This window comes from Helicoverpa zea, chromosome 21 (genome assembly GCF_022581195.2).
Source record: "Helicoverpa zea isolate HzStark_Cry1AcR chromosome 21, ilHelZeax1.1, whole genome shotgun sequence".
Lineage (NCBI taxonomy): Eukaryota > Metazoa > Arthropoda > Insecta > Lepidoptera > Noctuidae > Helicoverpa > Helicoverpa zea.
In genome coordinates, this window is record NC_061472.1 from 3,046,382 (window position 1) to 3,060,167 (window position 13,786).

General features: G+C 35.6%; 1 protein-coding gene across 2 annotated transcripts in view; it reads right to left on the reverse strand.

Annotated features, from left to right (window-relative positions):
- LOC124640548 (rho guanine nucleotide exchange factor 17) overlaps positions 1-13,786 on the reverse strand; it is a 120,652-nt gene that overhangs the window by 6,908 nt on the left and 99,958 nt on the right. For both annotated transcript variants that reach the window (XM_047178341.1, XM_047178340.1), the window contains exons 5-11: positions 9,711-9,893; positions 5,698-5,926; positions 2,558-2,870; positions 2,148-2,239; positions 750-972; positions 391-482; positions 80-210 (exon numbers count right to left, since the gene is read on the reverse strand). In XM_047178341.1, the coding sequence (XP_047034297.1) occupies positions 80-210; positions 391-482; positions 750-972; positions 2,148-2,239; positions 2,558-2,870; positions 5,698-5,926; positions 9,711-9,893 (1,263 nt within the window). The remainder of the gene's footprint in view (positions 1-79; positions 211-390; positions 483-749; positions 973-2,147; positions 2,240-2,557; positions 2,871-5,697; positions 5,927-9,710; positions 9,894-13,786) is intronic.

The following is a 13,786-nucleotide window of genomic DNA, read 5'->3' on the forward strand; positions in this document are numbered from 1 at the left end:
TGATAAATATATTCCATAATACGAAGTATCAAGCTTTTAGCACATTAACTTTAGGGTCTTTCTAAATTTCACTACATACCCAGACATCAGGTGACTGTCCTTTCGGAGGCAGGGTAGGTGCAGCGCAGGTGAACTGCAGACCAGCTCGCGTCTTGCGGATCGGAACTGGTGACAGGAACTCTGGTGCTGGTCGCTCTTGACCGTATACACCTGAAATGATATTTGAATTGTCATAACGTACTTTTTATTAACAAATCTGACAATTCTTATTTTAGGATTCCTTGAGGAAGTTTGAGCTTGTCTCTTGAAGTTAAATTTTACAGTGGGAAATAGATTTTCTAATATTATCTAAGGCAGTTATTGTTTTGTTACTGATTGCATGTTACTCACATAATTTCTGTTTGGTCTCATTTATTAATTCCTCCCAATTGCTCCTCTTCTCCGCTTTCGGGTATATTATTGTTAAATTCTCTGGACCGTTTCTGGAAAAAATATTACTTTTACTTATTACAAGATTATAACCTTTAACATCCATTGTATCATTAATAACTTCATCTTGTTCCTGCCCGATTCCCTGTATTACATTGTAGGATAATTTCACACTAACATGATCTTAGTTTATCTGATCTGACTGTTAATATAACCGACTTAACAATAATACCAACACGACTTATACCATCATTCTATAATATCATATTGATTGTTTACGTTGTATTACAATTCAAATAATTTTCTACACCAATACTTACGAAGTATTCAAACTGATCTCCATATAACACAGCTGTGTATCACTATTCTGTCTCTCCGACAGCTGTCGGTTCAGGTTATGTAGCATCTCTCTCACTATCTCCTCTAGTTGTGCATGTTGTGTGTGCAGTGCAGCCACATTCTCTGATATCTGCGTCAGTGTGTTCACGTCTTCAGTTAATGTTTCCACTTCATGCATTATCCTTCTTAAGTTCTCGTCTTTTGCTGTGGGTAAAGAAGTATTAGATTGATTAGAGTACGTTTGATTTGTATTTGGTAGGGTTTCTGAAATATTTGTTCTATTAAGTTGTTTGTGAAGAGTGATCTAAGATACAATTAACCTTGCGTTCTTAAGCGTAAAACTTATTAACTTGACTGTATTTTTGAGAAACTAAAAACTAGCCCATCAATTTCCACCATAGTGAAGGTGTTTTGGAGTATGAAATTCAGAATGATTCTCTTTTAAAAGTACGTAATGTGAACTTCACATTCGTAACTAAAACAGGATATCCTGTTGTATTATAAGAACGATAAATGTCAGACATTTATCGTTCTTTTCTTTTCTGTTGAAAACTAAATGAATCTGTGCAATAGATGTTAGAAAAAACTAACTACCTATAATTTTCTATGAAACTATAAGACGCTTACTATTTAACAAAAACTCTTCTACGTTTAAAACAAATTGCTCTATACTAGGTAAGTACTTAAATATTGGCCGATACCTCTCGCTTACCTACTAACAATATTTTTCCTCCCGTGAGGCTAGAAAATTTATACGACTTCGGTACACGCGATAGTTTCCATCATAAACTTTACCGGTGCTATTTCTTCGAACTCTTGCCGTGGAAACTTTATTATTGATATCGAATCAATATTTCAGCACTTACTATTTGACCTACTTCAGAATCTAACAAAGCAATTGTAACAATTTCCTTGATTTTCGTTTGTTTGTTCCCAAGATGGGAACTGACCTTTCCGAGGTCTGCTTGAGTAATTTTCAATAAAACATTTTTGCCAATAACCTTTTTGTAAACGGGTATTTCATGTTTTGTTTGTAATTCTCTTTGTGGTATGTTTTTTGTTTGGTTTTGCTCACGGCTTGATGTATGTGGATTTTTGTCTTGAGTATTTCTTTTTCAATCTTTGTCATACAGGTGCTTTTCATTGTTAACTTACTCATTTTCGGTGATTACTTTTTATTGCTATACAGAATTACGCACTTCAAAACAAATTAAACCTCTAATAAAATTAAGTACAGCATCACATAAAATATATTATTTGCCTCAGTAATCACATCACGAATCAACGCAAGTTTTTGCAACCTCAAAGATTTTTTCTTACAACGAAAGCTACTCAAAAATTCAGATTTAATTAACAGATAAGTTCAAAATGGGTATTACCTTTAACAATTTCGAGATCGGCCAGCGATATCCTCATGAGCAGTTTGTACTTGTTTCCTTCCATCTGACTCGCTATAGAACTTTGGTATGTGCTAAAACAAGAATAAATTAATTTAACATTTATGTAAGATACGCCTACCTATTTAAGAGTTAAGAATATGATACCATAGAAAGAAGAAAACAAGTCATGACAATTACTTTATACATAAAGCATTCACGCTAAAACGACTAAAGAAATTAAGATGAATTTAGCACCAAAGTAGATGGAATCTTGAAGACGAAGATAGTCATTATTATTTAGTATATATTTTCCTTTGGCTCAGGGACAGAGTTCCCTGGGAATATGGACGAAATCTAGATGATAAAGGTCGGAATGACAGTTTGCATCGGTTAATCTAAAAATTACTCACGGTGTAGGCTTCTTAATAGTCCCCGTCCTCCTTTTAACACTAGTAATCAACAAAGTATCACTGAACAGAAACAGAGCTCTATCTTTAATGGTCCCCTGCGCTGACGGCATCGTCACCATCTCATGTCTTAGGAACATTCGATCCAGGGTCACCAGATTTGATAGACCCTCGATCATTTGCTCCAATTCCCGTAGCGTTTGCTGCTGTTGTTCAAGTTCCAGGCTTTCCCTTTCAGTGCAGTTTATTAGTTCTAGTAGATCATGGATTTCTTTTTGAGCTTCTAGAAGAAGTTTGTGGTCTGGATGTGATTGGTCTGAAAGTAGAAAAGTATTAAAAATCAATGCATTTTGTGGTGTGGTATAGGTCGGTAGCTACGGCTGCTGGGCTATATATTGCGAGATCGATTCCCGAATGGACCACACTCACAACACAGGGGAAATTCCTAGTATATCATTTTAATATACAGACACAGATAATATAAAAGAAATATGGCACAGCTGCTATTAAATTCAAAGTCTTGTTATAAAAGTAAGATGTACTTAGAGAAAATTAATTTCGCACCTGCCCTTGTTATGAAATATTGTCTCAAGGCGGTTGTAGGGAAAGAGACATCAATAACAAGGAACACAATTTATTTAAGGCCGGAGCGATTCTTATAAGACAAAAGAAAAGAAATTACATGAAAAATTATTGTTTCTGGGGTAAGAAAGCACTCAGTTTGATTTCTTGAGAATTTCGAGAAAAAGTCAAAACCAAGTTAAAATACTCTTATAACTCCCAAATATAACCTATAGATTCATCATCATTATCATCGACCTTTTTATCATCCCACTGTTAGGCACAGGCCTCCTCTCACGCAGAGAAAGATTGAGCTTGCTCAAAGCGAGTTGGTGATTTCAGACTTCATAGTCCAGGTTTCCTCAAAATGTCGTCCTACCCATACCACATAATCGAAAGGACATTGTTCCGGCTCCATACATGTTCTGCCTAAGAACCGTTCGAATGGAAAGTGACTTCTATAAACTCTTAAAATTATATGGAATCCTATGAAATAAGTTTTCACGAACGGACACTTCAGGAAACTAAAATAATTACGAAAAAAGTTAATATTTTGAGGTTATAAATAAAAAATAACCAAGCTTGCGTGAAATATCAGAGTAGTATTATCAAACTACACTATACAAAAAATCAACAATACTATGTACAGCTCTATATGTTCTCTTCTAGATCTAGGAAAAGACTACTCTACTAGATACTAGGAAAAGAGATAGTAAATAGTCAAGTTTAAGATAATTCTTTGACAATGATCATTTTATAAAGTTGCATTTTCTGTCTGTCCCTTTGAATGCTTTAGATCTTTAAAACTACGCAATGGATTTGGGTGCGATTTTTTTTAATAGATAGAGTAGGTCAAGAGGAAGGTTTACACCAAGGTTTTACATTGCCACCGTGCAAAGACGGGGCGTGTGACTAGTTTTCATAAATGCTTAGAATTTTTATGAAAAACAACTACCTAAACGCTTTTGCTTTCAACGTTACGTTTCTTAATATATAGTGAATCCACTTTGGATTTGTGATAAAACGCATAAGTTTCCAAAATGGAAGAGTTCCATTCACCACAATTCATAAAATATCGATATTATTACGATGGAGAATTATTTATTTAAATGATTGATACTACTTTTATATTAGACAGTTACCTAGCTATCTACATGCCATAAGGCGGGAATCGAACCCGCGGTCTATTACCAAGAAGGCACAGACCATACTAAAAATGTCATTACCACACAAAATAATTTAACAGTTAAAGTAAGGTTTACCAATAACAATGAAAGAGGTTTTCGAGGATGTGCAATAAAAACAATATTTATATTCAATTAAAGGTTTTTAATCATCAATATTTCTCAATAATATATCTAAGAACTGAGCTTTGGTATCTCGCCCAGCTTAAATACCAGATAATAGTCATTATGTGGGCACAACAGCCCACTGTTCTACGCCCAACGATACAATTGCAACAGTATGCCTGATGGTAGGAGCTTCTTACAAAGTACACAATTGCGTCCAACAGTGCATTGCATCTTATTATGCTCGACTGCTTCAGACCAACACGTCGTACATATAAGGTCATGAGCTTCAACCTGTAATAATAAATACAAAAAATCATTAGTAAATATCAAGTAACTTGCAATTGTGGCAATTGATTTGAAAACCGAGAAATTGTGTGCTTATGAAAACATAAGTAGGTAGTAACATTCTTATCAAAATTAGAAAAACACTTTCGTAGACCACTTACCATACGGGGAACAGTCCATTGTTGTATGCAACGAAGTATATCTTCGTTTTCTAATACCAAAGAACCTCCAGCAGATCCACAATTTATACAATATACTATATTCTGCATCCATTGTTGTAATTATAATATAACTAAATTCGATCACAGACAGAGCAATATCCGAAAATGCTAGTAAAATCCAGTTCTTTACACAAAGCCGAGTCTACCAAGTACGCAATCTAATCGGAGTCCGTAATCAAGCCAAAGTTGTTAGAATAAAACCATGAAACGCATAGAAAATCACAAAAGAAACGATAGTCGCAAAGCAATCAAACCAATCAAACTGACTTCTAGCATGCTTCTAGCAAACTGACTGAAGTACACCAGTGTTGCCAATTACGAAAACTATAATCCTACTCGAATGCCAAGCTAGAAATTCGCGATTTCGCTCAAAACCATCTTAAAACATTATACAGAATACTAGCTTTTTTCTAGCTAGTCAGTTTAGGTATTTAAATGAATAAAGTGTTACCAACTAATTTTAATAACCGACTTCGGAAAGTAGGTTCTCAATTCGATCCGTATTTACCGAAATCCCGAAAACTTCCGAAACTGGCAGCACTGGCTGACGGAAACATTTTATAAGGCATCAATAATTGTGACCCTACTTTTTATTTGGAATTTATTTATTTGAAGTGTCCGTGGAATACTAAAATAGGTTTCAAACAATATAAAAATAAATAAAAATTATAGTATAATTTATATTCACATCGGTTCTTAGGCCAAAATTGAACAATGTCCTTTACAAAGCTAGAATATTTTGAAATTTATTAGAAATTTTCGTCGTTTTGTAAAAAAAACTAACCTGTATGCTTTATCAGCCTCTGTATCAACAGCTTATAGCTCGGGAACTTCTGAACCGGTTTGATGAGCAAATTGTCCAACGACAGCTTGCCCTTATGGTCTCTAGCCATAGCGTCCAGGAACTTGGCAAAGGCCGGTCGTGATGACGAGGCCGTCTTGATCGTCTCCTTCGCCTTCTTCAAGTTGTTGATGAAAGACATGTAGGTATCCATTACGGTGGGTTTTGTGAACTGCAACAAGGAGTTTTAAGTTTGAGCACGTGGTAAGTAACAGCTGTTATGGTCGATCGATCATAAGGTTGAGCAACGCTCTGGTATACGCTTGGTCTGTGGAAGGATGATTCTCGTCATGACGAGTTCCTTCGGGAGGCATGTTATATTATAGGTAGATCTTTGGCAGTTAAAAGCCAAACAGTCTGACATCTCGTCTTTGTGACATCGTCTCTCGTCGTGGTTAAGGAAAAATTTTATATCGCTCCATGTGAAACACTGATACTCTGCAGCATTCAGTTAGACTGGAAACCAACCTCAACATAGTTGGGAAAAGGCTTGGCAAATGTTGAATCAGAACAGTAAAGTTACATCCCACCCAAAACAAAAATGTGAAAGACTGCCAAGTTCGATAATATGGGAATGCTTCGCCTATAAAAGAAGTGAGATCTGAATAAGTACCAAGTTCCATACACATACCTCAGTTAAAAATAGTTACTTTTTAATGATGCTACTTGGCAAGTTTTCACACACCCTGATATAAACCTACTAAACGCAATGAATCAATTATTTAATTTTCTATTAAAACTTCCCAAGTAACAACATTAAAAAAGTAACTATTTTTAACTGAGGTATGTGTATGGAACTTGGTACTTATTCAGATCTCACTTCTTTATAGGCGAAGCATTCCCATATTATCGAACTTGGCAGTCTTTCACATTTTTGTTTTGGGTGGGATTTCATTTATTTTTGTGAGGTTGTTTATTTTATTTTTTTCTTATGATATATTAGTTAAGGAAATGTCTCATTTATACTACCTTTCAGATTTTTGAATATGCACTATGCTTCTTACAAAGAAATGAACTAGATTAACTAAATGGACTAGATTTACCAACTGACTGACACGACATGTTATCATAATATTATGTTCGTGGATCAAAGTTACACATTCGTTATTTTCGAAAGTGACTCACACTTGACCGTTTTCAGATTTTTACTTTACTTTGACTAAATACAAACCTTTGTAACGAATTTCAGATCGGTACGATCATTCGAAGATATATTATATAAATTAGTTCGTTTTAGTTCCTTAGGGGTATAAATTTACACCTTCATTATTTTGAAACCGACTCACACTTGGCCATTTTCAGATTTTTCCTTTACCTTGACATAAAGACCTACCTCCATGCCAAATTTCAAGTCAATACGACCATTGGAAGTGGTCTAGGTTTTTGATGAGTGAGTCAGTCAGTCAGTGAGTGTATAGTAAAAATAGCGATTTTCTGACGTCAATATCTCAAGACCTACAATAGGTATATTAATGAAATTTTGTATTTTAGATAAGTGAGGGGGTCTCAACATATACTAGAAATTTGATGTGCGTAAATAAAATAGGTTTTGAGTTATAGGGGGGTCGAATTTGGCCCGAAATGGTTCGTGTAATATAACCCACGGCCGGTGTGTCGCTTTTTTGCTCGAACTTGGCGGACACACTGCCGTGTGTCTAGATATATTTCAAGTTTTTGAGATGTGTATCTATAGATGACTATATTTTTCATTCGAAGTACGATGGTTTATGATGTATGATCTCTCGTAAGATCATTGTAGTGGAAATAAATTACTTAGTTTAGTAGTTAGGTAATTGTTCACTGCGCTGTAATCACCTATTACAGCGCTTTGATTCAAACACGAAATAATGTACATTTGTTTTAAACATACCTGTAACAAATTGGAATTTATTACTTTTTTAGTACCTATACCTATTATCACAGATTACTATAATAGTTACTAATTATTTTTATCAAATACCTGATGTTAACCAGCAAGAACCTTATTTCCTTCATCTCTTAGATATCCCTCTAGATAGAACACCGCATTAGGGTGCGTCCACATCTGGCGAATGCGCCGCGAATGCGCAGCACGCGAGCCGATCGCGAGCTGTCCGCGAGCTGCGCGCGTGCATTTTTGTTCGTGCGCCGCTTCTGCGCCGCCCGCGCGCAGCTCACGCGCGACCTAAGCGCCGCACGCGAGCGGCGCGCAGGCGGCGCGCGACGTCTGCCATCTTCGATAGTACTGATACGGAACTGTAAGGGCGAGAACTGATTGCGCGCAGATCGCGCGCCGCTCGCGCGCTCTATACGAGCCTTGCGTGAGTTGCGCTAAAGAGGCGCACCGAACTATTGCAGTGACTGCACGCGCGCAGCTCGCGGACAGCTCGCGATCGGCTCGCGTGCTGCGCATTCGCGGCGCATTCGCCAGATGTGGACGCACCCTTAGATAGAAGACTTATTAAGTAGTAGGTAATATTTTTCTTTATTACCAAGTCGTAACTGAACTTACATATACACTAAGCATAGAACCTGTGTATGTTATTTGTATTACGGCTACCTCGTTCACGTTCTATCACAAAGAGCTTTTACTTCCAACATAAAACTACCCACCTTTTACATCATAAACTAATATCCGCTTATTACCTGTGTCGCAATCACAGTAAACGATGTCATATAATCATATTTCCTTACTTTGCTTCCTATACTTTATTTTAATATGCACGTGTACATAAAAGAGTTTATTTAGCTGATAAGTACTAGCTTTCGCCTGTGGTTTCACCCGCGTTTTGAAGGAACTTTCGGTACATGGATAAAAGTAGCCTAAATATTAGTGTCTTATATTCTTGTCAAGCTTGTTTCGTTAAACCTATTTAGTAGTTTTTATGTGCAAGGATATCAAACATATGTATTCGTGAACTTTCGAGTTTATAATATAAGTAACAATAACGAACATCAGAAACTAATATACATATTAGGTTTCCTAAACTATTTGTCTAAGCTACATATTTTACTTAGGTAAGTAAATACGATAACAGGAAAATTCTTCCGTTCCATCTTCATTAATCACTGTCGAAGGCAAACGTTAGGCCAATGCATAACACTATGTAAATACATTATTATAAATTCAGCATAGTAATATTGAGAAAACTCTTCGTCAATCAACAAGAAACTAGAAATCTTTACTAATAATATAAATTCGAAAGTGAGTTTGTTTGTTACACTATCACGCTAAAACGGCTGAACCGATTGAAATGTAATTTGGCATAGACATATGTAAGCTGATGGCGCTGATAGGCTACTTTTCGGGGTTGAGGGAAGTAGTTCTATCAAAATATGAAATATTAATTTTTACACCTCTGTCTTGCAACTATTTAAAAATAATGTAGCATTTTATCAATTTAGAAGCTGACCTTTGAGACTGTTGAATGACAGTATCACTTAAAAATATGAAAATTGAAGATTAAACAATAATTATACAAGAAAGTTTATGTCCCCAAAGATATAAGAAAGGTTTCTGTTTACTGAAATTATTAAAATGAAGGATCAATACACTTTGAGTAGCTTAACTCCTTTGACACAGTTATAAAATATTTTTGAATAGAACACTTGGATATACGAATATTCTGGAATTACTTCATCAAAAACTGTGTTTACCATTTGCATTGTTATGTATTACAAACCAATTGGTTTTTAGTTATGTAATTTATTCACTATGTATCATTCAAGAAAATAATCATCTACTTTAGGTACTAATGTAAAAGCTGAAGAGTTCGTTTAATTGAAGCGTTAACATCAGAAACGAATTATTCCGATTTGTCTATATATGATTTGTCTATAATACATATTATGTAGCTTAGTTATCTACGACAGCTAATGTTAAGTCCCCTTTTAAAGGTGAAATCGCAGGAAACAGCCAGTGTCATTCATGTGAGCTACTGCCATTTAAAACCTACAAAACAAAATAATGAACTCACCACATCTAAAAACACATCTCCAACTTTCTGCTGCAGGTCCCATTGTTCCAGCCTTCTCCTCAGCTGTTCCAAGAACACCTGGTGCACGTTGAGGATCCCTGGCACCTGGTAGAAGATCTCATCCACCAGGAACGCGTCCAGAAGAGCAGCATTCTCCGGACTCTTTAGAGGTTGCAGATATTTCTGTTGAAAAAGATTTTTACTAGGATATGGTTACTTCAAAAGAAAGTATGTAGGTAACCCAAGTTTAGGTTAAGCTCGCCACTGTACATAAACTTTTCATCGTCTTTAAAAATGTAACTATGGTGATGTCCTCCTTGTCAATTATCGGCGACGGCAGCTTTTGTCATGTAAGGAGTTTAGCCAACTGTGCAGGACATAGTGCACAAGCATTGCGCAGACACAGGTGCACTCACTATTCCTTCACTCTCATAGCCCGACGGGACGGCAATTCGACACTTTCAGTATACAATAAGAGTACATTAATATTTTTATTTATAATTATGAACAAAATATACCTTAAGTTTTATAGAGCTTCGACTTGGAAAGATATAAAGACTGGTCTTGATTAAGACTGGTTTCAAACTACAAATTGTGATAAAACTACAAAGTAAATTCAAAGAAATTGATCAAAATTCCATTCTTTATCACCAACACAAAAATAGTCTATCCTACTACTGTTCCTCAACATTAACTTACAGGTCAGATAGATAAAACAGAAGGTCAGTAGGTAATGATGATTGGACATAGTAAAACTAACAATACAGTAAATACAGTAGTATATTAAGGTAAGCCCTTCAGCCCACTCTTTTACGTGCGTGATAATGACCGACTTGACCAAAATAGAACAACGAAAGCACAAAATTTAGGACAACACACAGGTTCTTGACAACCTTGTTACAAAAAACCAGCCAAGTGCGAGTCGGACTCGCGCACTAAGGGTTCCGTACCATTATTTATAAAATGAGCGAAAAATAATAGTTTAAAAAAACTAAAGACACGCTTTTTATAGAAAAACGAACGAAAAAATAGAAAATAAATTTTAATGAATTTAAATTAAGAAAACAGTGTTAAAAATTTCAATGAATATAAAATAATAATAGTGTGAATACAAAAAAATATATTTAAAAAAAAGCGTGGGGTGCATGGTGTCAATAGTTATAAATATTTTATTTACAGATAATGAGTACAGTGATTTTCATTTCGATAATATCTTAAAAAGCACCCCACGCTTTTTTTAAATATTTTTTTTTGTATTCACACTATTATTAATTTATATTCATTGAAATTTTTAACACTGTTTTCTTAATTTAAATTCATTAAAATTTATTTTCTATTTTTTCGTTCGTTTTTCTATAAAAAGCGTGTCTTTAGTTTTTTTAAACTATTATTTATTTTCTAATTTTTAGTTTGTTTTAAAACTATTATTTGTTTTGTAGAATTAAAATTCTCTTTAGTATACAAAAATTTGTCAATATTAGAGAAAACGGCTAAAGATAATTATTGGAAATAAAAATTAACACCGAGTCCTGCCTTATCGACTGAAGAGAAAAATTCTAGAAAATTCTAATTAATTTTCTTACCTTATCGACTATAGATGAAAATTATATAAATTAACAAAAATCATATTTTGCAAATTGAAAAGCCTAGAAGTCGGTGTCTAATGGATGTTACTAAGTTAATTTTGCCACCGACTTCTAGGCCGATGCACCTAAAATTAGTTTTTTTTTTTGCTTTTTAGTGTTTTGGGAAGTCGGTTTAATTTTTTTGTAAAAAGGTTATTTATTTAAAGCTTTTCAGTGATACGAATAGTTGTCACTATCCATACAAGTGGGAAGTTCTCATCAATACAAAGAATATAAGTCCAAACGAGGTATTTTACATATTCAGTTGTCGAGTTCCCTCGACTTTCTCTGGTCTCCATCATCAGGTCAGCTCCAAACCTTCACTGTTGCATAGGTCTTGTCAATACGAATAATTTAAGCCCAAACACGAGGTAGTTTACATATTCAGTTGTCGAGTTCCCTCGACTTTCTCTGGTCTCCATCATCAGGTAAGCTCCAAACCTTCACTGTTGCAAAGGTCTTGTCAATACAAATAATTTAAGCCCAAACACGAGGTTGTTTACGTATTCAGTTGTCGAGTTCCCTCGACCCTCTCTGGTCTCCATCATCAGGTCAGCTCCAAATCTTCACAGTTGAATAGTGCTTTTAGGCGTACACCTGAGTGTCAAGTTTTTACCCTATGTATGCCTACAACTTTCGATGGTTGCCCTCGATTTCTCAGGGTTTCCATCATCAGATCCTGACCTGATGACTATGGGACCAACTGGCAGCTATTCCGAATCGAACAAAAAAAGAATCACGTAAATCGGTCTATAAACCTCGGAGTAATCGATGTGTATGTGTAACCTCCTCCTTTTTGGGAAGTCGGTTAAAAATGGAATAATTTTATCAAATTAGTGTATTGTCATCGGTCCTCAATAAATCTACAAAGTTTGAACGAAATCTGGCCGTTTAAAGTGGGTCAAAATCGCGCCCAAAGAAGTCGGTTACAAACCTACAAACATACAGGTGAAGCTAATAAAAAGCGTGTAAAAATCACGTTTGTTGTATGGGAGCCCCCCAAAATAATTATTGTATTCTAGTTTTCAGTATTTGTTGTTATAGCGGCAACAGAAATACATCATCTGTGAAAATTTCAACTCTCTAACTATCACGGTTCATGCGATACAGCCTGGTGACAGACGGACGGACAAACAGAGGAGCGAAAACAATAGGGTCCCGTTTTACCCTTTGGGTACGGAACCCTAAAAAAGTTATTCAGACACAAGGAAACCATAATCACCTACAGCACGAAACTCGATTAGATAAAAGCAAAAACGGCCAACAACTTTCGCCAATAAAACTCACAATACCTTTTTTAGGGTTCCGTAGCCAAAATGGCAAAAACGGAACCCTTATAGTTTCGTCATGTCCGTCTGTCCGTCTGTCCGTCTGTCCGTCTGTCACAGCCGATTTACTCGGAAACTATAAGTACTACAGTGATGAAATTTGATGGGAATATGTGTTGTATGAACCGCTACAAAAATATGACACTAAATAGTAAAAAAAAGAATTGGGGGTGGGGCCCCCCATACATGTAACTGAGGGATGAAATTTTTTTTTTCGATGTACATACCCGTGTGGGGTATCAATGGAAAGGTCTTTTAAAATGATATAAAGTTTTCTAAAAAACATTTTTCTTAAAGTGAACGGTTTTTGAGATATCAGCTCTCAAAGTCGTAAAAAGTATGTCCCCCCCCCTCTATTTTTATAACTACGGGGTATAAAATTCTAAAAAAAATAGAGGTGATGCATGCTAATTAACTCTTTCAACGATTTTTGGTTTGATCAAAGTATCTCTTATAGTTTTTGAGATAGGTTGATTTAACTGTAATTTACGGAACCCTTCGTGCACGAGTCCGACTCGCACTTGGCCGGTTTTATATTTTATGAATTTTACAACGGTAATAAAACCTTACGGCAAGCACCCTACAAGGTTATAAACATTTTTGCCACAAGAAGTACCATAAAAATATATAGAGGCAAAATTCTTATCTTTTTGAGTGACAAACTTTTGTGCCAAACATGGGATTACTTTGATTATCCGTGTCTCAACTTTGACAGTTTGGTTACCCTAATCAGAGAAAGGGAAAGCAAAGGAGAGGGTGGAAGCTTGGAGATCTTAACTAAAATGGAAACGCCATTGATGATATTGACAATATTGACTTTTCCTGTGCCAAACGCGAAACATGTGAATATTGTGAACAAACATGTGTGAGTCAAGTTATGTTTATATGTTAGTTAGACCATTATTGATGTGTGCGTGGGTAACGGTGTGTTATCACTGAACAATTGGCAGACTCTTTCGCATAGAGACTTAAAGTCGTGGTGGTTCCGGTTGTCTAAATGCTCTAAGATCAAAACGTACAAAGATATAGGCACTGAAAGTTCGTTACGTTGAAAATGGAAATTTATTTGGAGATGCTGAATTCGCTTTTGGAGTAGAAAACTGGAATGTACGCGCAATTCTGT